Raw genomic sequence first — 20,394 nt, 5'->3', positions numbered from 1 at the left:
CCCCACTTGTGGGGTTAGTTCAGGAATCCAGTAGGTACGAACAAGTAAAAGGTATCAGAGTTATAAGGTAGTGTAATGATTATCACTTGATATAGGTAGACATGACATGATATCAAATGATACATTCCGAAAACTCGCTAAACATTTATTTTGAGTAACCTAAAATATCTTATGATAATAAATTAAAAAGCATCAAAATATTGTCAGCTCAATCAAAATACGTCAGCTTTGAAGAACAATTTAGTTCAACTCAAATTGGCAATTTTACCATGCTCAAATAAATAAAATTGGCAAACTCGCCACCTCAAAGAAAAACGAGAATTGCCAACACACGTTTCCATGATCCTCGTCGCCAATTTTATATCCTGCAAATAAAGAATAAAATAATATGTTAATCCGTCCACAGTTCGGGAAGTCTATCCTTCTGCCCATACAGTAGCCAGTATTTATAGTTCAGAAATCCAGTAGGTACGAACAAGTAAAAGGTACCAGAGTCATAAGGTAGTGTAATGACTATCACTTGATTGATATAGGTAGACATGACAGTGCCTACTAGACAAGGAATTTTCTTTCGAGTTAACAACATTTTTCGTTTTGGATGCTAGGCATTTTATTGTGATATCAAATGATACATTCCGAAAACTCGCTAAACATTTATATTGAGTAACCTAAAATATCTTATGATAATAAATTAAAAAGCATCAAAATATTTTGTACAACGAACCCAATGTTTGACAGGGCATTACCAACCATAGCATGCAATTGTTATGATAGAATAAATGAACAGAGGTAAGTTATAATAAATGAAAAAAAAATATTCGATACAATTAATCTGGCATGCACTTAAGTTTCACAAGACAGTATTCTGCTACATAGAACAAAGTTTGCCGATTCGCCTACGGTCCAAATGACGATCCAGGAAAAATAGGCATGCTATAGTTTAAGATATAAAAACTGCACCCAACAATGCATTTCGCATCGAGCGATATTCACCCCAGCCTGACTATTCCTAATGATACTGCCCGACAGAGTTTTTGATCTCCGCCTTAAGAATGTACACAATGGCTATGGAGAGCAGCAAGAACACAAAGATTGAAATGATTTGCGTCCTCTGATTGTGCTTAGCTTGCGTTTCAAGCCGTTGGGTCGTTTCGTTCAACTGAGCCATGACCTGCTGGAAATGGAAGATATCAGCTCTATCAGCCGTTCCGAGGCCTAACGTATCGCCGGCTCCTGTGCCAGTATGCAAAGGTAGTCCGTTCCGCAAACTACCATCATCAAGGACAGCAGGCATGGAACACTTGAGTCGATGTTGTTCTACAGAGGCACTGCTCGCAGATACGTTCTATGATAGATGAAAACAAATAAATTGGGTAAATTGAATTTGTATGGGATTTTAATGTTCTCACCTTCCACAGATCAGTCAACTCTTGCGAACTTGTGGACAAGTCCTGTTTGAATGCCATGCACATTACCAAGAACTTTTCTCTATTTAGGGCCATGACCTGTTGACCATGCTGCAGCACTACATTGATAGTGACATAGCCTTCCGGAGACAAGACTCCAGTACTTGGCCGTACCCGAAACTTTTCCGGAGCAGTCGTTTTGATCTGGTTGGATATAAGAAGAAACGTAAGTACGTAATGACAATGCAATCTTATGCAACTCGTACATAGTTAATCGTCATCGAGTGGAACGTTAAGCTCTAATCTCTTTGCTTTGTCAATCGTTAGTGTGAAAACAATGGGGTGTCCACAGGTGGATAATTTGTTTAATTATTTTGTGTAGACAGCACCAATAAACCCCACTACTAGTTAGTTAGTACCGGTTAGCGAATATCATTAGCCAAGTGATCGGATAATCTTACCTTATATGTAATAGGTTCTTTACTAATGTTGATGATCTCGACATTTCCAACCAGTTCGTTTCCGGATTTTGTGAATACAATATTATTCTGAGGAATTATTCGTAACATTTCTCCTGGAAAACAAAGATAGGTAAAAGCCGTATTAACAGGGTTGCGTCAAATGCGAGTGGATTGCTACGATACTATTTATTTAAGCTGAGAACTTCATCAAATGACACGAATCTGAGTGCGCTCTGTCCCCTCGATCAACAGCTAATCAAGCTAATGAGAAGTAGGTACCAATAACGGGGTAACTCGTAAGACTTCTCAGTTTCGAAAAACAAAACCCATGATATAAATGCAACGTTAAAATATAAGTTCCTTGTTGATCTTTTAATGGCCAGCTCGGCTACAAAATTAGGTCGCGACCCATTTGAAGCCCGCATCATACAAATCTTGTCCAGCACATCGTTTGCGAGCAGTATGTGGTCTTTCAATATCTAACAAATAATGCGTTCTCGCATAGGCATAATTCTTCCGAAATAGGTGCGCTTTGCGAAAGAGGACCAAGTGATTATTAAGTTGAAATCGAATTTAGGTTAACTTCTGCGTCTATGAGTCCTCTCGTGGCGTAGAGGTAAAGCGCCCTATCTAGCGAACAGGAAGACGTGAGTTCGATTCTTACCGAAAAGACGTGTATTTTTTTCACAAATTTCATCTCAATTTGTTCATTTAGTCCAAGTGCGAAGTATTTGTAATGTTTAGTTCTACGGTAGTTGCTACAAAAGTAGTATTCTACTTTTGTGGAACCTAAAATCACTAGGAATCTGAGTGTTACAAGTCCCCAAAGGAGTAGTTTTAAGAAACTCATTTGCATTAAAAAGTTTTTGCTGCAATTCATAATATAAGATGCGAAACATTATTACATAGGTGTTAGTTATAGAAACGCCATGTAGCGTTAAATGCAGGGTTGCTTGCTATCACTATCAACGCTTAAAATTTGCTGATTTGTACAGGCCGACTGCGATACAATTCGGATCAATCTATATCACATCAACATCATGCTGTCTACTCCATCACCAGTGCATTGATGGCGATAGACTATGGATATCACTGATGGGTTAAGGTGAAACATCTCGGAATCCAAAGATGGCCGGCACAATGGTCGACTTCTCCCCCTACTCACGTTTTTCAAAGGCACAAAACTGGAGAAATAGTGGGCAAACGTTCCTGATCTTCTTATTTTAAGCTTTCTGCTATTGCACAAAGCCAAAATAAAAAGTACACTGTTGTGGGATGCTTCCTTCGCGAGATTTGTGCCTTTGAAGTTTTAGTGCAATATTAGAAGTTGATTCCAAACTGTTTCACCTTAAGTTTAGCCTTAAAATAAGCAAATACAATGGGAATTTATCAGTACGATATTTTTGGGAGTGGTGCAGGTAGATTGAAACTATATGTTGATTACTGAAAAGCAATAATTGCATGGATAATTACCACGTGATCACTCATTCTGCAATGATTATGATCTACAGTGCGCTGTCGCATCACTGCTGTTGGTTGTCAAATCAAAGCGATATTGATAGCTCGCAAGTGATATTGATAGTCTTAGAGCATCAGCCATCAGTTGATATGATTGATATTAAGCAACTCTGGTTAAATGTTTGTCAATGACATATACCTCATGTTCCCAGGAAACGGTTCTGAACCTCCACCAAGTATGAGGATTCAAGACATTTACAAGATTTTTTTAATAATTTAATAATTTTAATAATTAATAACTGATTTTTGACAAATTTCGTTCTGATATTTTTACTTTCATGTTGATATAAAGTGATGAATTAGCAAGTGCTGTAAGTCACCCCGTTTGACTAGGTGATCAAAAGCAAACATCGAAATAGGTAGGTATGTTATGGTTGGATTAAGGTATGATTTGTCATGAAATTTAGGCTCGCGGTGTTAACGCAACTAGGGTTGCCATATCTATTACGGCTTAAACCAGCCGACGGTGTTTTGAAAAAGGGCCTGTTCACATATTTAATAACGCTGAAGGGAGTGGGTGGGTGTCTTCAAAATATTACAGGTCATACAAAATTCGTAGAATGTTCATACAAAAAGCGTTACGAGGGGGTGGGTGGGTGTCAAAATGACCATTTTCGGCGATATGAAATTTGTGAATGAATACAAAACCTGAAGGTCGTAAACACAAAAGTCAATTTAGACAAATTGAGATGTAAAATTGTGGAAAATAATAGAATCGTTCTGGTGGGCTTCGATCACACGACTCCCAATACGCTAGACTGGGCGCGTTAAGAAACTACGCCACAGAACGTGTAACGATTCTGCAGCGCAATCGGCCAATCTGAAATCAAAGTCCATCACGACCCCATATTCTCCTTCACAACCCTACATGATGGGCCCAGATAGCCGTAGCGGTAAACGCGCAGCTATTCAGCATGACCATGCTGAGGGTCGTGGGTTCGAATCCCACTGGTCGAGGATTTTTTCGTAAAGGAAATTTTCTCGATTCCCAGGGCATACACGTATCTTCGTACCTGCCACATGATAAACACATGCAAAAATGGTCAAAAGCTTTCAATTAATAACTGTGGAAGTGGTCATAAGAACACTAATCTGAGAAGCAGGCTATGTCCCAGTTGGGACGTAACGCCAGAAAGAAGAAGAACCCTACACCTCTTTCGACTCTCTTAGATGTCCTACCCTGAATTATGCAGTGCCGTAATATTCATTTAGCAACTGCGTAATTAATATTGCGCAACGCTTTTCCATTACGTAACTGTTTCGAGTTGTGCAATGAATCATTACATAACAGTTTTCTGAAATTGCAAAATAGTGGCATCCCAATATGATTTCTGTTACCCTCAAGTGGTCTTCTACGAAATTTCAAAAAATGATGTACGCAAACACGTTGCAGAACTCGATTTTTACAGCACTTGGCATAACTATCCAACTCGGCAAGCTCCGTTGGATAATTGTACGACTCGTGCTGTAAACATCACCAATCTGCAACTTGTTGCAAAATAGTAGTTTACACAACAAGTTGCATGCTTTCCACCTATGAGTTCGATGGATATGGGTTATGGGAAAGGTCTGCGTGATCTATGAGGATTTGAATTCGAAACTTGTAACCTTCTAAGTTATTGGGTCACCGAGTGGCTCGGTAGCTTAGTTGGTAAAGCGCTCATCTAGCATACAAGAATCCTGGATTCGAACCCCAGCCAACCACGTGGATTTTTTTTTCATAATTTCACCCATAATTTGTCCATCTTTACCAAGCGTAATGAGTTAATTAATTCAACGTTATTTGTCGAACTATAAGTTGTGAAGTTTTATGCGTTAACGTTCAACGCTCCGTCATAGTAATCATCAAAAATTCAAAAGAAGTTTTTCTGTTCCAAACTGAACAATATTTGTTGAAAAAGTGTTCACTGTGTTTCGGTTGGAGAATAGAATAAAAAATTTTCCTGTAAATTTTCTTGATATTGGACAAAAAACTGCTTTTTAAAATTTTGAAATCAATGACGGATCATTTCCCCTTAAATAATATTCAAATTTATGAAAAAATGGAAAATTCCAAAATCATGGTTGGCATTGGCAGACATCCATAAACTTTATGTTCGAAACAAGGATGCGGACATGGTGTCAGGCTGAAAGTTTGTGAGGATGCTTAAAATATATACCCAAAACAGAATGTATCATCAAAATTCGTACCAATTTGGTCATTTTGTTGAAATAATTGAATTTCTGATAAATGATAGGAAATTCCATTGGAAATTGCGCGTTTTCCGCGATTTTCTTCAAGTTTAATTAATGATTATGTTCATAAATATAGTATTATTAAGAATTTAGACAGCATAATCGAATTCAGGGACCCCAAAATAGTTTAGTACAGTTGTTTTCAAAACTAACAATAATTGCATTGAAAAGTGATCAAATACATCCCGAAATAGGATCTCACGATTTTTTTATTTTAAACATGATTTTCAGCACTAAAATCACATTCCTTAGAAAATTTCAGTACATGAGCCAATGAGGTTAACTGTCGTACTTGTTTTCCTGCATTCAGTTGTTTGGCATTCACAACATTCTGAAAACACACCTGAAAAAACTGAGAAAAACGATCAATTTCACCCGAAATTACGGTACATATGAATTGTCCAGACAGATTTCTTTTTCACCACTTACATTATCATCAGTATTCGCATCGTCCACAAAACAACTTGTGGAATTCTCAAACGTTTAAGTATTTATTGTTATCGCTCTGATAACTGTAATATTTACAAAATGACCCAAAATAAAAATCATCTACAATATAGAAAACTGAACCCGTTATCAGATACCAACTTTGCACCTTTGCATTTGCCGAAAGGTACAATTGTTTCAAACAATTTGTTTATCGCTTTCTTCTAGAAGCAACAAAATATCGATGTTTGCAATGCGTATACCCAACCTACTAATCAGCTATAACTTTGCGAAGACTGTTTTGGAATCGAATGCCTTAGTAATCAGATATTGATTACAATCTAGATTGAATATCTTGTAGCAATGTTGCCTTCCGAGATAACGAGAAAATAGGCACCGTAGTAGATTTTCCGTTTGGATAAAATCCAATTCCAACAAAGTTCTAGCACAGAATTGTATTCCATCTCCAGATTACTTGCTTTTGCAGCAATTTAAATATTTTTGATACAATTTCAGAAGTAGCGCACTACTATAAATACTGAGCTAAGTACAATAAATACTGAGATGTCATATTTAAAAACAGGGTTTTCGATAAAATTGTAGCTGAAGTGAAGCTATCCAAGCATCAACACACGGAACAACCAGTAAATAATTTTTCGTTTTATGGAAAGTTTCCGCCGACTGAGTTGGGAATCGAGCCCACACTTCACAACACATTGCGTTCAAATGACTGACGCCACTAGCCGCACGGCTATGAAGCACACAGTTACGTGAGGAGCATCTTAATGAAAAAAAAGTCCTGTATAAAATTAAATACGGCAAAGATCTTGCAAGGAATATGAAATACGTCACCGTAATCTAATCCTCGTCAAATTGACGCTAAAATAAACTTCCCCCATTGAACATTTGACAGTTAAACAACCCAATAGGGGAAGTGGTGGTAAAATGAACACCTTAAGGATATCATCTTGTTTCTGATAGAAAAACGAGGAATTTGTAGTTCTATCGCGCAACATAAAAAATAGGGATGTTATCTATAGCAGCGACTAAAATAGCTAGATTTTCACATATTTTTATCGCTAGCAAGAAACGATGGAAATGTTCATTTTATCTGCTCTATGTGGGTAAAATGAACATCTGTAGGTGGTAAAATGAGCATCATTACCGAAAATATATCCATTAATGATTGTAACCCGTTTAAAAATAATTCTAAAGGTGTTAGATTTGACATCATATCATAACGATACTCACCTCACTAAAAAAACCTCAAGACTTCTGATTTTAAACTTAAGTCAGCTCGTATTTTCAAACGTGGTTTTCTAAAATCTTAGTTTTCGTTGATATTTTCAAAGGAAATCAGAAAAGGAAGACATCAGAGATGTGTTGAGTGAACTTGATCTGGACTATATGAAGCTCATGTACGATTTCATCAAGAAAGCCGAGATTTCTGTTTGATCCCTCCGTCTTGCCGTTCCACTTGTCCACCTTGTGTCCCCCCGAAACCCGTCTTTTTGTATCGTTACAGGTTGTCATTGTCCACTCAACGTTCGATCAGCAGCATAAAAACTACAACTCTATTCTGCTCGATGTCAACGTATAGCCCCAATATACTATCCTTTCCTGAATATTATTGTTCTCACTAACCTCGGCCAAACCGCGAGTTTTACGGTTCCCCAAAACTAACCCTAACTAAAGTAAACTTGAAATTGTAAAATAAGTTTCAAAGCCTAATAAATAAACAATAAAAAAAAATATCACACACACCAATTTATCCAAACAAACACCCGGTTTGCCTAGTGTTTATTCGGATAGTTTAGCGTATAAACTAGGTTGCTATGTCAGTGACCTGGTGTTTAAGTCAATGCTTCATATTATCATTCATCAAACTCACTGATATGACGGATAAAATAATCAGATGACGTCAGAATCAACTTTTGAATTTTAATGTTTAGCAAAACCACAGATTATTTGACAAAAATTGTTGAAAGATCTAAGAATGCAGCTGGGTACACAAAAACGCATTTTCCCAGCAAAGATCCCAAATTTGAACTTTCAATCTTCGGAGTGCAAGTCTTGTATCTTACCTCGACACCAATTCGCATCCGTTGAAAGGGATTGAATTGATCTCAAGCACTTTCTACCACGAGCTGTCAAAGATTCTATTAGAAAACTTTTCGAAAAAGCCCAAAAAGCCCTAAGTTTTCTAGGAATTTATCCAATGATTCTACCATCGTTTTCTCAAAACATCCACCACGATTCCCGTTTACAACATCATCAAGTAATCAAGTAGTATTTTCTAGAATTTCTTTCAGCATTGTTGTTCAGGATTTATTTGAGATATCAACCCAATATTTCTTTAATAAGCCTGGTACACGACACTGAAGACGGCCTTACAGTTGAGGTCGAAATACGCATACGCGTTGTGGGCTTCGTGGCCAAGTGGTTAGTGTCGCCAGGCAGTTATCGCTTCGTGTCATGAGGTGTGGGTTCGATTCCCGCTTCAGCCGTCGAAACTTTTCGTCAGGAATGTTTCTCGGCTGTGCCACTGGAGCATGTTTGTCCATTGTCTAGTGTTAAGTTACAGTCTGTGCAGCTAAATGGCTGAAGACGGTGTCCGTGTCTATTTTTATTAAATTCGTTTTTTCATCTACTTATCCCATGAGCATTTGATTTAATAGGGGCTACATAAGATTCGTCCCGTTTTGCAGACAAAATTTGTTCTAAACTTGTATGTGAAATTTGGCCGAACTATCACCTCTAGAACTCTAACAAACCTGACTTGCTGTTCTAAATATAGCAATTCCTGGAGCTCCCTGGCCGAATTTTTGAAGGAAACTAAAGGAAACTAGAGTATCCATCCTATCATAGAGGATTTACGCACAGCGTTGAAATTTAAATCGTTTTTCATTGTTCAAAATCTAAATATTGTTGCTTGTTGCAATGCTAAGTGTTAAAATTATCCTTTATCTGGATTATAGCGAAGTAAAAAAGTAAACTATGAAGTCCAAATTACATTTTTTAACATAATACTAAATCTTTTTTTTTTGTCCTATTATTGCGGTATCCCAAAAAGCATATATTTTATTGCATTCAGTATACATTGATTGTGTTACAATTTTCGAGCATTGGAATTATGCTCTCTCCGTGTTAGTGACAATGCACGGTACCGTCAGTTTGTGCGACATTACATATCTATAAAGATAACCAATTGATTATTTTATAACACGATTCGAAAACGAATCGGAAAGAATTGAATGATTTTTTGACAGTTTCGTCTTCACTTCCGTCGTAGTTGGAGAATGCTAATGTAAATAGTAGTGTTATCCATCTGAGACCACCAGTCGCTAAATGAGAAGTGAATTTGTTGACTTAAGTATACCCTAAAATTTAGGTACCTTGTAAATAGCAGGGTGGCCACCAAATATCCATTTTGACATTCCCGCTTTTTTCCCGGTTTTCCCGGTATAATTTTCTAAATTTTCCCGGTTTTTAATTGAGGGGTCCAAACGCAAAAGGGTGCCTTTGGTCGGTTTTTTAATTGAATATACAAAAAAATATACTGATTTTTTTCATCCAATAGGGAACAAACTATATTATTCGTAGAAGATTGGCTTGTTTTTAGGCTCCCGTACAATTAGTCTTCTTCTTCTTCTTGGCATTTACGGCCTCACTAGGACAGAGCCGGCTTCTCAGCGTAGTGCTCTTATGAACACTTCCACACCCCATTAAACATTTGACAGTTCAACAACCGACTAAATTGGTTGAAAAATAGGCCGATTGTTGCACCGACGCTTACGGTAGTTTAACACAGCGATCAACTGACTAATCGCTAGATTAAATCGGGTGACCGAGGAAATCTGATGTTGGAACTTGCTTGGATTTTACTCAAAATACCGATTTATCCACGTATTTAGCAGGATTGCGTCGGCCCACTCAATTAAATCGGGTGATATTCGGTTGATCCCTGTGTTTATCTTCCATAAGCGTCGGTGCAACAATCGACCGATTTTTCAACCAATTTAGTCGGCTGTTGAACTGTCAAATGTTTAATGCAGCAGTTAACTTAACTAAGAGCTTTCTTTGCCAAAGTTGCCATTTTCGCATTCGTTTATCGTTTGGCAGGTACGATGATACACTATGCCCAGGGAAGCCAAGGAAAATTTCTTTACGAAAATATCCTGGACCGACCGGGATTCGAACCCAGACACCTTCAGCATGGCTTTGCTTTGTAGCCGCGGACTCTAACCACTCGGCTAAGGAAGGCCTCCTTGTACAATTAGTATTAGTAAATTTTTAAGTCGACTTTCTCAAAACTGAGTTCTGTCACCCATTTTGCTTCTACTCCTTCCAATTCTGCCAATAGGACGTTTTCTACTCTTGGTACTTTTGATTCATTTTGACATGGGTTTATTTTAAAAGTTACCAAGTCCATATTTATCAAATGTCAGCTGTCGCGGCAAACGTTGTATTGATCAGTAAGCCGTAGAGGCTTTGACAAAAATCCCGAAGTTTATGTCCAATTTGCATTTCCCGTTTTTTCAACTTTCTCGGAGGATTTTTAAAAATATTATTCCACTAACACACGTTAGAGCCCTTGATAAAAAAAGTGAAAGCATTGTTCACATCGATCGTCACGTTCTCAAGCAACTCGTGACATACAAACACCATTCCATTTTAGTTTATATAGATATGACCCTTTTGGACATCTTATTACCACACTATTTGAAAGTATTTCAATTCTTAATCTTTCGATTTTTTGTCTTCCTAAAAATGAAGAGTTCACTTAAGTAAATAAGATTAAGGTAAGGATGAAAAAAGCTTTAAAGCTTTAAAGCTGCACATGTTGAAGTATGTGTCTCCTTACTTATTTAATTCTTAGCCGATTAGATAACGATTGATACATTAGAATCTCTTATAAATAAAGCATTGTTGTCAACAATATTCAGATTTTTTTATGTATTTTTCAGAAACTATAGAAAATTATGAATCCAATATGTTTGAGTGCTTAAAACTTTTGCAAGAAATTTCAAAACTCTGATTCAAAACTTCGAGTTAGATAAGATAGAGAAAAAATCAAGGCCTGACAGTAAGAGAAAAAAATCATAAAATATTCCGAAACATTACCAATTAACCTTCCAATCGTCGCGTGGTTGGACGCCGTCAGAACCACCTCGCTGCTGTTGTGAACGAAAAGCGAGGTTTTTTCACCAGTGTTGTACAAAATACAACAGCGCGACGACTGAAGTGTTAATTTGAAACATTTCTAAGAAGTTAAGTGTAACAAAGTAAATTATTTCGACAAGTAGTTGAATCATTAATGTTTAAATGTAATTTGTCCAAGGTCACGTATGCTTAATGAAAATATCATCAACCTTTCTACAACTTATTTTTGGTGGTTTGTAGATTTAGGGCTTGTTTAAAATTATTTTCCCGGTGACCGTCTCAAATTCCCGGTTTTTCCCGTTTTTTTCCCGATGGATTAAAATTCCCGTCTTTTCCCGCTTTTCCCGTTTTTCCCGGTTCGGTGGCCACCCTGAAATAGATTTTCCACTAATTTGCACTAATCAGATGCAATTTTGAAAGCTTGCATCACTGCGATCATATTGTTTCTTTGTTTCAGCGCATTTTTGTCATGTTTTCGTAATTTTCCGTTAAAACTTTGTGTTTTTCAATTATGTTTGTAGAAACAGAGTAAAGACAAACAGGAATCTTTTGTTTGAATGAATAAGTGTATGAATGATACAAGATAATGTCACAAAACAGTGTCTTAATAATGTTAAAAACATTTCTAGTAATTACATTTAGTGCGACTATTGTCATTTGAAATTTATGAATGTGAAATACAGATATCGCAATAACAGCTATTTTCATTGTCCTATTATTGCGGTATATGCTTTTTCTCAAAAACAAAGATATTTTCTTCAAAATTCAACGTCTATGAAGCGAAAATCGGTTCCGAAAATAGTTATTTTAGTGACCAGATTTGAGAAAAAAGTGACATGAAAATCAAAACGCAATCAGTTTTATTTCAGTTCAATTGCACTGTATTACGATGGAGAAGGGAACATACAAGATCATCTACTGTAGGATATAGGTCCAGTTGAGTACCAAATTTAGAAACTATTATTTCAATTTATTCCGAAGTTTCGAGATATTGTAGATTAACAACAGATATTTGTAGTTAACATTTTTTTTAGACAAAAAAGTTAATATTTTCGTGAAAAAATTTGTTAAATCGATTTTCAATCTTTTCAAAGACGTTTTCAAAAACAAAGCACAGTTTGTGTCTTTTATAAGAAGTGTATCGAAAATAAGCTATCCACATATTTTTCTTTCAAATCATGTAAAAAATTGATATTTCATTCAAACAAAAAACTGATCCTGTATTGTACAAGGTTTAATTTGAACATAAAGAAGACCGGATGAAATTAAAATTATTCTTTTACGAACTTTTGATCGAACACTCTTCATCAAGTTCCGGACAAGAGTTGCATCACATTTTTTTTGAATTCCTGCATGTTCCCAGCTGCTTTACCAGTCTTCTTGAAAACCCTCTTCACGATTGCCCAGTAATGTTCGATGGTTCGAAACTGAGGGCAATTTGGTGGATTCATGTTTTTCTCAACAAAATCTATACCGTTTTCCACAAGCCAATTGAGAGTAGTTTTGGCATAGTGAGCCGACGCTAAATCCGACCAAAACAGTGGAGGGGTACTATGCTTCTTATATAAAGGCAGCAATCTCTTCTGAAGACACTCAGATCGATAGATTTCCGCATTTATTGTTCCGGTAGTGTAAAAAATGTCGACTTCAATCCACAGGTATATATTGCTTGCCATACCAGCACTTTTCGACTAAATTTCTCCACTTGAATCGACCTGTCCGCATCGCTTACATCCTCCCCTACGACGGCATCATTCATCAAAACGCATGCATTCGGACGCTGCAAAAGACGCGAGAACATTATAGTGTGGGACAAAATTTAGATTCTCGCTCCAGTCCACTTTTTGGATTGCATTTACGTCCCATACCAACTGTGCAAAATTTCAGCTCGATCGGAGAAACTATATTTTAGCGCCAGGCGTTCAAAGTTTGTATGGGATTTACTATGGGAAAACTTACTTTTGCAAAGAAAAATCGCCAGAGGTCGCCCATTGACCTCTATAAAAATTCTGAACTCAAACCTCGATAGGTATTTTTACGATGAAGAATATTGCCGAAGACCCCGAAACAATCCGACACTTGTGAAAAATGTTATTCAATGAAAACCTATTGGCAAGGCGACGTTGATTAACACGTAAAGGAATAACAATAATAACAAAATTGGGGAAAATTTCCGAATAGTCTATACTTAATAACTTTTTTCACAAGCATCGGATTGCTTTGCGGTCTTCGGCAATGTTGTTCATCGTAGATATATCTACCCAGATCTGTGTTCAGAATTTTTATAGAGGTCAATGGGCGGCCTCTGGTGATTTTTCTTTGCAAAATTAAGTTTTCCCATAGTAAATCCCATACAAACTTTGAACGGCTGGCGCTAAAATATAGTTTCTCCGATCGAGCTGAAATTTTGCACAGTTGGTATGGGACGTAAATGCAATCCAAAAAGTGGACTGGAGCGAGAATCTAAATTTTTCATATAATCATGTCCCAGGCTAGAGTACAACTTCCGGACCCTTGTTGCTGCTCGCTTCTTCTGTTCTGCACTTTGTTTCGAGATTTTCTGCTTCTTGTAGGTCTTCAGATGGTTCCGCTGCTTGATTCGCTGGATCATTCCGACACTTGTTCCTGCTTTTTTGGCCAAATCACGTATTGACATCGATTTGTTCTTCATGATCAGAGATACCATGCCCACACAGTTACGGATCACCCACAGTGACGGATCACTTTGGCGTTCAACATCGGATAACTCGCCCAAAACATAAACGATGATGCAAAACATATTTTTCTCATGTTATACTATTTGTCTTCTACCATTTGTAATGTTAAGCACAACATTCAACCGCTAAATAACATTGTATTTGACAAATGTGTAGTTGTATACAGTCGACTCTCCACATCTCGATGCTCTACATCTCGATATCTCTCCCTATGTCGATGATTGCTGCGGTCCCTTCATTCTGCATACGATTTCTCTCTGCATATCTCAATATCCTCCTTATCGCGATATCTCCATATCTCGATGTGTTTCTGTTGATTTCATGTTCCCAATTTTCTCTCCATATGTCGATATGAACATAATCAAAGGTTACTAGACCAGATTTAAGAGGTTCAGAACAATTTGAAAACTCGAAATGAAGTTTGTTTGTTTATTTTTTTCCTAGTAACGCAAGGCTGGTAGCAAAAAGTGGTACCGAAAAAAGTTATTTTAGTGACCACATTTGAGAAATAAGTGACTAAAAAGTGACTTTCAGTTCTCAAAAAAGTGACTAAAAAGTGACTTTCGGTTCTCGAAAAAGTTACTAGAAGTGATTTGACAATCAAACCGTAATCAGTTTTATTTAAATTCTAATAAGGACTGTTCATTTTATAAAGTGGACACTTTGGACATGCAATATCTTTTTAATTTATCAATGAAATCGAAATCGGTTTTCTGTACATCGTTCGACTAATATTGTACAATGCTGTGGTAATAAAAAATTTACCAAAATAATAAGATTTCACACTAATAAGGCACAACGTTTAGAACGGTCGATTTTTGGAGGTTATCAAAATCAAGGATTATTAAAAATCGGCAGGAAAATTCGACAATTTATATTTTTTTATTTTCAAAAAATGGTTGTACTTAGAAAGCATCATCATTTGCTAAAAAATATCAAGTTATTTTTGGAGAAGCAATTTTGCAGGTATCTAATATAGTATTTATAATAAAAATAACTTACGCCTTCATAGAGTTGCTGATTTAGTCCCCACGTCATATTTTAAGCACAATAGAAAAACAAATAATTTATTTTCAGAAGACCACTCAAAGCACAATGACAATCATCAAGATTGGGAACACTGCTTGAATTAAATCAAATGTATTTTGCATGTATTATTTTCAGAATGTGTTATTCTGAGACTACCTAACAAAATATTTCGAGAAAAACGCTTACAGTTTGCTCTAGATCGATAAACATGCGTATATAATTTTGAAAGTATGGGATTTTTCAATAAAACGACCATAAAGAGTAAATTTGGTACCCAAGAATGCGGTTAAAACTCCAGATTTTGCTTTTTTTATACATATAAAGTTTCTTTAGTAATCTAAACCAGTTTTGAACACGCTTATTACTTTACTTTTTTGCTGGTAGTAGAAAGATGGTGTATCAGCAAATTTGACCATAAGGAATAGATCACTAAAGTGACTCAGCGTCAGAAACTGATGGAATATTATTGATGTTTTTAAAAGCTCTACCTTAAGTTGAATAGTAAAGGATACCAACATACAATTTGTTCATTAAATTTAGGAATTTTTTCATGCGAAAAATAATGCTTAAACTTGACGAACAGTTTTTCTTAGGAGTTTTTGCAAAAACTATTTAGTTCTTCAACCGAAAGCATTTTGTAAGTTTCTGTATTTTCATAACATTGTAGAATAATAGTTGAACGATACACAGAAAACCGTTTACGATTTCATCAATAAATAAAAAAGATATAGCATAAACAAGGTGTCCACTTTATAAAATGAACAGTCCTTATACTGTTTTTCGATCAATATCCAATATTATAGGGATTATTCAATATGATCTTCTGCAGATAGTAAGTCTATCACCATATTTGTAAAATTTTGTTGTAACTCCAAAATTTCAAGATAGGGTGCAGAGCTACTTGGGCATTTTCATTATTCGTTTTGGCATGGGGGTTTATCTCAGCCGAATTATCTGAAACTTTGGAATAAAAAGCGTTTTAGTACGACGCATATTCTGGCCCAATATGAGATCTGTAAAATTTGAAAAATACTGCCGAAGTGAATCAAAATTGCCAAGAATAGGATCCGGCTCCCTATTGCCTACGATTTTTTCAAGCAGAAAAGTTAACATTTATTAAATATTGTTCAAGCTTTCAAAATGTTGTGTCTTTTATATCACCAAAGTATTTTATTTTGTAAATTTGAATAATATTTGGAACATTTGTATTTTTTTTTTTGTCATTTTTGTTTGGATGGCTATAACACTTCTACCTAATAAGGTCAATATTTTATGCAACTAGATCAAAATCACCGAAAATGTTATACTTGGACATTAATCAATATTTCAAATGAAAAATGATGTGAGAAGATCTAGCATGATTGAAATACTTCTTAAAACGCGTCCTTCAAACACCGCCTAAGGAAGAACAAATGGTTGATATAAGCCTGAGTGACATTGAAATTTTCCATCAGTAAGTTTAATGGGAGGTACTTTTGGCCGAATGGACATTTAGCATACAGACGATAGGCTTAATAGGCTATTCTTTTGAGTTATGCTGTCAAAGTAGTTAATAGCACTAAGCTTCTAATATTGCAATCAAAAATACTTGAACACTTTCATATTTCACTTGACATTGGGGGTTATAGTTGGTCGAGTTATATGTGGGTTTCAAAAACCTCCTGCCGAAGTGAATCAAAAAGCCAAAAAGAAGACTAACATTTCTTTGAAGAACGCATGCATGATTTCATGAATGATTCAATGAAAACCGATAAATTCGCGGTAAATGAATCGTCGAAAAACACGAGGTCTTTTTAACGTCGTTTTTTGGAATAACGCGGTTTTTTTACGCGGACGACCGACGTGAAAAAAACCTTAGGGTATCCGGCAATTTTTGAAGGTTTGACTTGCAAATAAAGTCTGTCCTAAAAAGTATGATAAGTTTTTATTCTCAGATAGAACATCAAACAATTAAATACCTATTAGAGTGGTTCAAAAAATCGTTTTTGCTCCACACCGCTCATTCGATTCTAGATCAAATTCTGAGTGTCCTCTCAAAATTTGAGCTCATTTGGATGAAAACTGAGACTGCACAAGCCCTTCAAAGTTTATATGGGAATTACTATGGGAAAAGCAACGAATTCATTCAATCGGTCATAGTGTTTGCACATGTGCTCTTGGGGATTAGAGCTACGTTGATACTGTGAGATACATTCATTAGCTACAACTTTGTCGAAGACCGTTTTCCAATCGGACGCCTCAGTAATTAACCTATACATATTATAGATTTTGTAATATTTTAAGTAGCTAATGTGCTTTATACCATGATGGTTTGGTTAATAAAACGAATTTCGAAGACAAAGAGAATAATTAGGATGCATATTCTCAAACGTAATGTTCGACAATGGAAGATACTGCCCATAAATGCATGTCAGTCCCATGTTTACTTGTTTTATTTTTTTATTTTTTTTTTACCCGCCACTATCCCCCACACCAAAAAGCCCACATGGAGAGAGAGCTTCCTGGTAGTGGACGCAACTATCTCAGCTCTATCTGAACAGCAATACAAAAACACAAACTTAATACGGAGCTGAGATGCAACAAATAAAAAAATAACTAGAAAAAATATGTTGAATAAAATTAATAATAACATTCGAATGTGAAGGGCATGACATCCCAGTGGAACAAAATATTCCTTTTAAGGGAGCCATCTAAAAACTAAATTATACAAATGAATTTAAATATAACGTGTTACTGGTAGTAGGTGCAAAATAAAATAACAAAATAAATATATATGTAAGATTAATGAAGGATATCAAAAAGATGCAGTTTATAATGTTGTTTCAATTTTATTTTGAAAATACGACGATTGGAAATCTGCTTAATTTCATCCGGTAGTTGATTGTACTTGGTTGGACCGATGATCAATATTCTTTTTTGGCCAAATGTTGTGTTAGCTCGACTTTGAAGCAAATTATTTGGACGCCTAGTTGGGTAAGCGTGAGGAACTACTGGCAATTGAACATTGTGATGAAAATTAACCCTATGAAGCATGTCGTGTAAAAATAGGCATGCAACACCTTTCAATGGGAGTCTACAAAGATCATTGATGTACAAGAGGAACAACAATGGGCCGATGTTGCTCCCTAGAGGCACACCTACCGTAATTGGTCTGAGGGAGCTAACGGAGTCATCAATTCATTCAGTTCATCTCGGGACCATGAAATTTTTAGTGACTATCTCGGGGGTAGGATTCGATCCCAGGTCCTCGGCGTGAGAGAGATTAACCTTTTTTTCCAAGCTTTTTTCACATGAAAACCATGAACCAATATTTTGATAATGACATGAAGCTGTTCTGACCTAACTTAAAACTTAGCCTTAATCAAAAAAGGCCGATTCATTATTTTCTCCAAAATAATTAGCTCAAAATAGTTGAAAAAAGTGACTTTTTGAAGAAAAAAGTGACTTTAGTTGAAATGGCTCCAAAAAAGAGACTTTAAAGTGACTGACCTCAAAAAAGTGACCAAGTCACTAAAAAGTGACTCGCTACCAGCCTTGTAGTAACGGAATAATTTTCAATCTAGTGTTCATTAAATTAATCTTCTTTGTCTCGATCTCTCTTTATCTCGATGGTCCCTTCGATATCGAGATGTGGAGAGGCGACTGTATGGTCGTTTTCTGTAAGAAGTGCCGTCAGCATTCATAAGCTCCCACAGGTGGTTAAATTCAAATGTTATAGCATAAAACATGCTCGTTCGCTTCGATTTAGTATGAATTCATCTTTGGAAAACATTTTTCTTGATTGTTGATTCTAAATACCGAATATTAGCACTTCTAACTAGTGATCCATAATATGGACCAGGAAGTGATTGTTTACCACGGTTATGGATCACTTCCAAAGAATGTAGTTTTCTGCCATTTTAAGCATTGGATTCGACATTTTCAGACAATAGTACTAAGGATAAAACTAATAAAACATCAAGGTTTGTCAATTTCGTTTTTATAGCAGACAAAAATGGGTGGAAAACTTGGTGTGGAGCGAAAACAGTTCATGTCTCAGTTACTACAATGCAGTATCACAAAAAAGGCATTTTACCCTTGTTTCCAGCTCTAACACTGCTATTTTTTGCAGTAATATGTGACACATTGTTAGCATTCGCCAAATCATGCAATACAGATGCATTGAGTTGAAAATCTCTTGATTTTGCGCACTGATCCGTAATATGTCACAATTTGATCCATAATGTGAAAATTGATCCATAATATGGTTTTCAGAAACCGATAAAATTTTTAATTTTTATGCAATCCTATGTAAATATTACACTCAAAACAGTTTACTAACCGAAATTCCAACTTTAAACGATTCAATTCGTGCTTTTAAATTACAATTTTACGTTGTCCATGTCGTTTTATTGAATTTTATAGGTTAAACTCCACGTTATTTGATCCGTAACTGTGGGGTCATGGTATCACTTTCCGGTCCAGTTTCGGGTCGGAAGAACCGGGTTTCCTGCTTCTTCCTGGTAGCTCATCCAAAGTATAGTGCTCCCCAAACTTGTTAATGATGGTTTCAACACTTGCATGATGACACTTGCGCTTCACTAATTTTCGCATAGTAATACCCTTCTCACTTAGCCATGTGTCCAGAACCTTTTTTTCACTTTCTTTCCAATACGCGACATTTTGGAAACCAAGAATTTGAACCGCGCAATTATGGAATTAGATTATTTATACCCTTGTTACAAAAGAGGTATTTCTTTTTATGGCAATGTAAAAACCATATTAAAATAAGATTGTCGCCACTTATTTCTACTCAGTGAATCTACTAGTCATTTTCCTCAGAGTAATATTCCCTACGTTGTACATGATAACGATGTATCTAGCTAGCTAATAGTAAGAGTGGCTACGGATCACTCTGGTTAGCAATAGGCAAACTGAACGTCGCGAATAGTATTAATGTCCACTTCGAATAGATTAATTATTTGAAATGGGCATCAATGCTGTCAACGATGCAGAACGTCCGTTGGATCACATCCGAGATATTATTGCGTCTATGCCATATAAATTATGACGCGGCTTTAAGCAAAAAATGCCACAATGTGATACCACCACTACAGGTTACGCCTTTGGTTTTCGGCAAGGTCGCATAACCATAGGGAGGGACAGTCGTGCGGGGTGACATTGGGCCAATATTTTAACAGCAACCTAGCAACAATAATGAAAATAATTTGTCATGCTTCAAGAATATATTCGTATACGTTATAACTAGCCAATAGTTGGTTATAGATTAGTTTCTTTACGTTCCTATTAGCCATGAGATGCATCAGACGCGATCAAAGTCATCCTTTAGGCTGAATGTCACCACGCATGGCAGTATGTAGAACGTTTGTCATAATTAACATTACGAAGCCAAATGTAACAAATATGTAAAATGTCTCTATCCCCTTATTAATAGAAAAT

General features: G+C 36.2%; 1 protein-coding gene across 6 annotated transcripts in view; it reads right to left on the bottom strand.

Annotated features, from left to right (window-relative positions):
* Positions 1-592: 592 nt before the first annotated feature.
* The window catches only part of LOC5564078 (motile sperm domain-containing protein 2), an 87,175-nt gene continuing 67,373 nt past the window's right edge, over positions 593-20,394 (bottom strand). For all 6 annotated transcript variants that reach the window (XM_021843143.1, XM_001648353.2, XM_021843145.1 and 3 more), the window contains exons 7-9: positions 1,868-1,980; positions 1,410-1,610; positions 593-1,345 (exon numbers count right to left, since the gene is read on the bottom strand). In XM_021843143.1, the coding sequence (XP_021698835.1) occupies positions 1,010-1,345; positions 1,410-1,610; positions 1,868-1,980 (650 nt within the window). In that variant the 3' untranslated portion in view covers positions 593-1,009. The remainder of the gene's footprint in view (positions 1,346-1,409; positions 1,611-1,867; positions 1,981-20,394) is intronic.

The sequence above is a fragment of the Aedes aegypti genome, chromosome 2 (genome assembly GCF_002204515.2).
Source record: "Aedes aegypti strain LVP_AGWG chromosome 2, AaegL5.0 Primary Assembly, whole genome shotgun sequence".
Classification (NCBI taxonomy): Eukaryota; Metazoa; Arthropoda; class Insecta; order Diptera; family Culicidae; genus Aedes; species Aedes aegypti.
The sequence above is the reverse complement of the archived record's forward strand: the minus strand, read 5'-3'. Positions and strand labels throughout refer to the sequence as shown.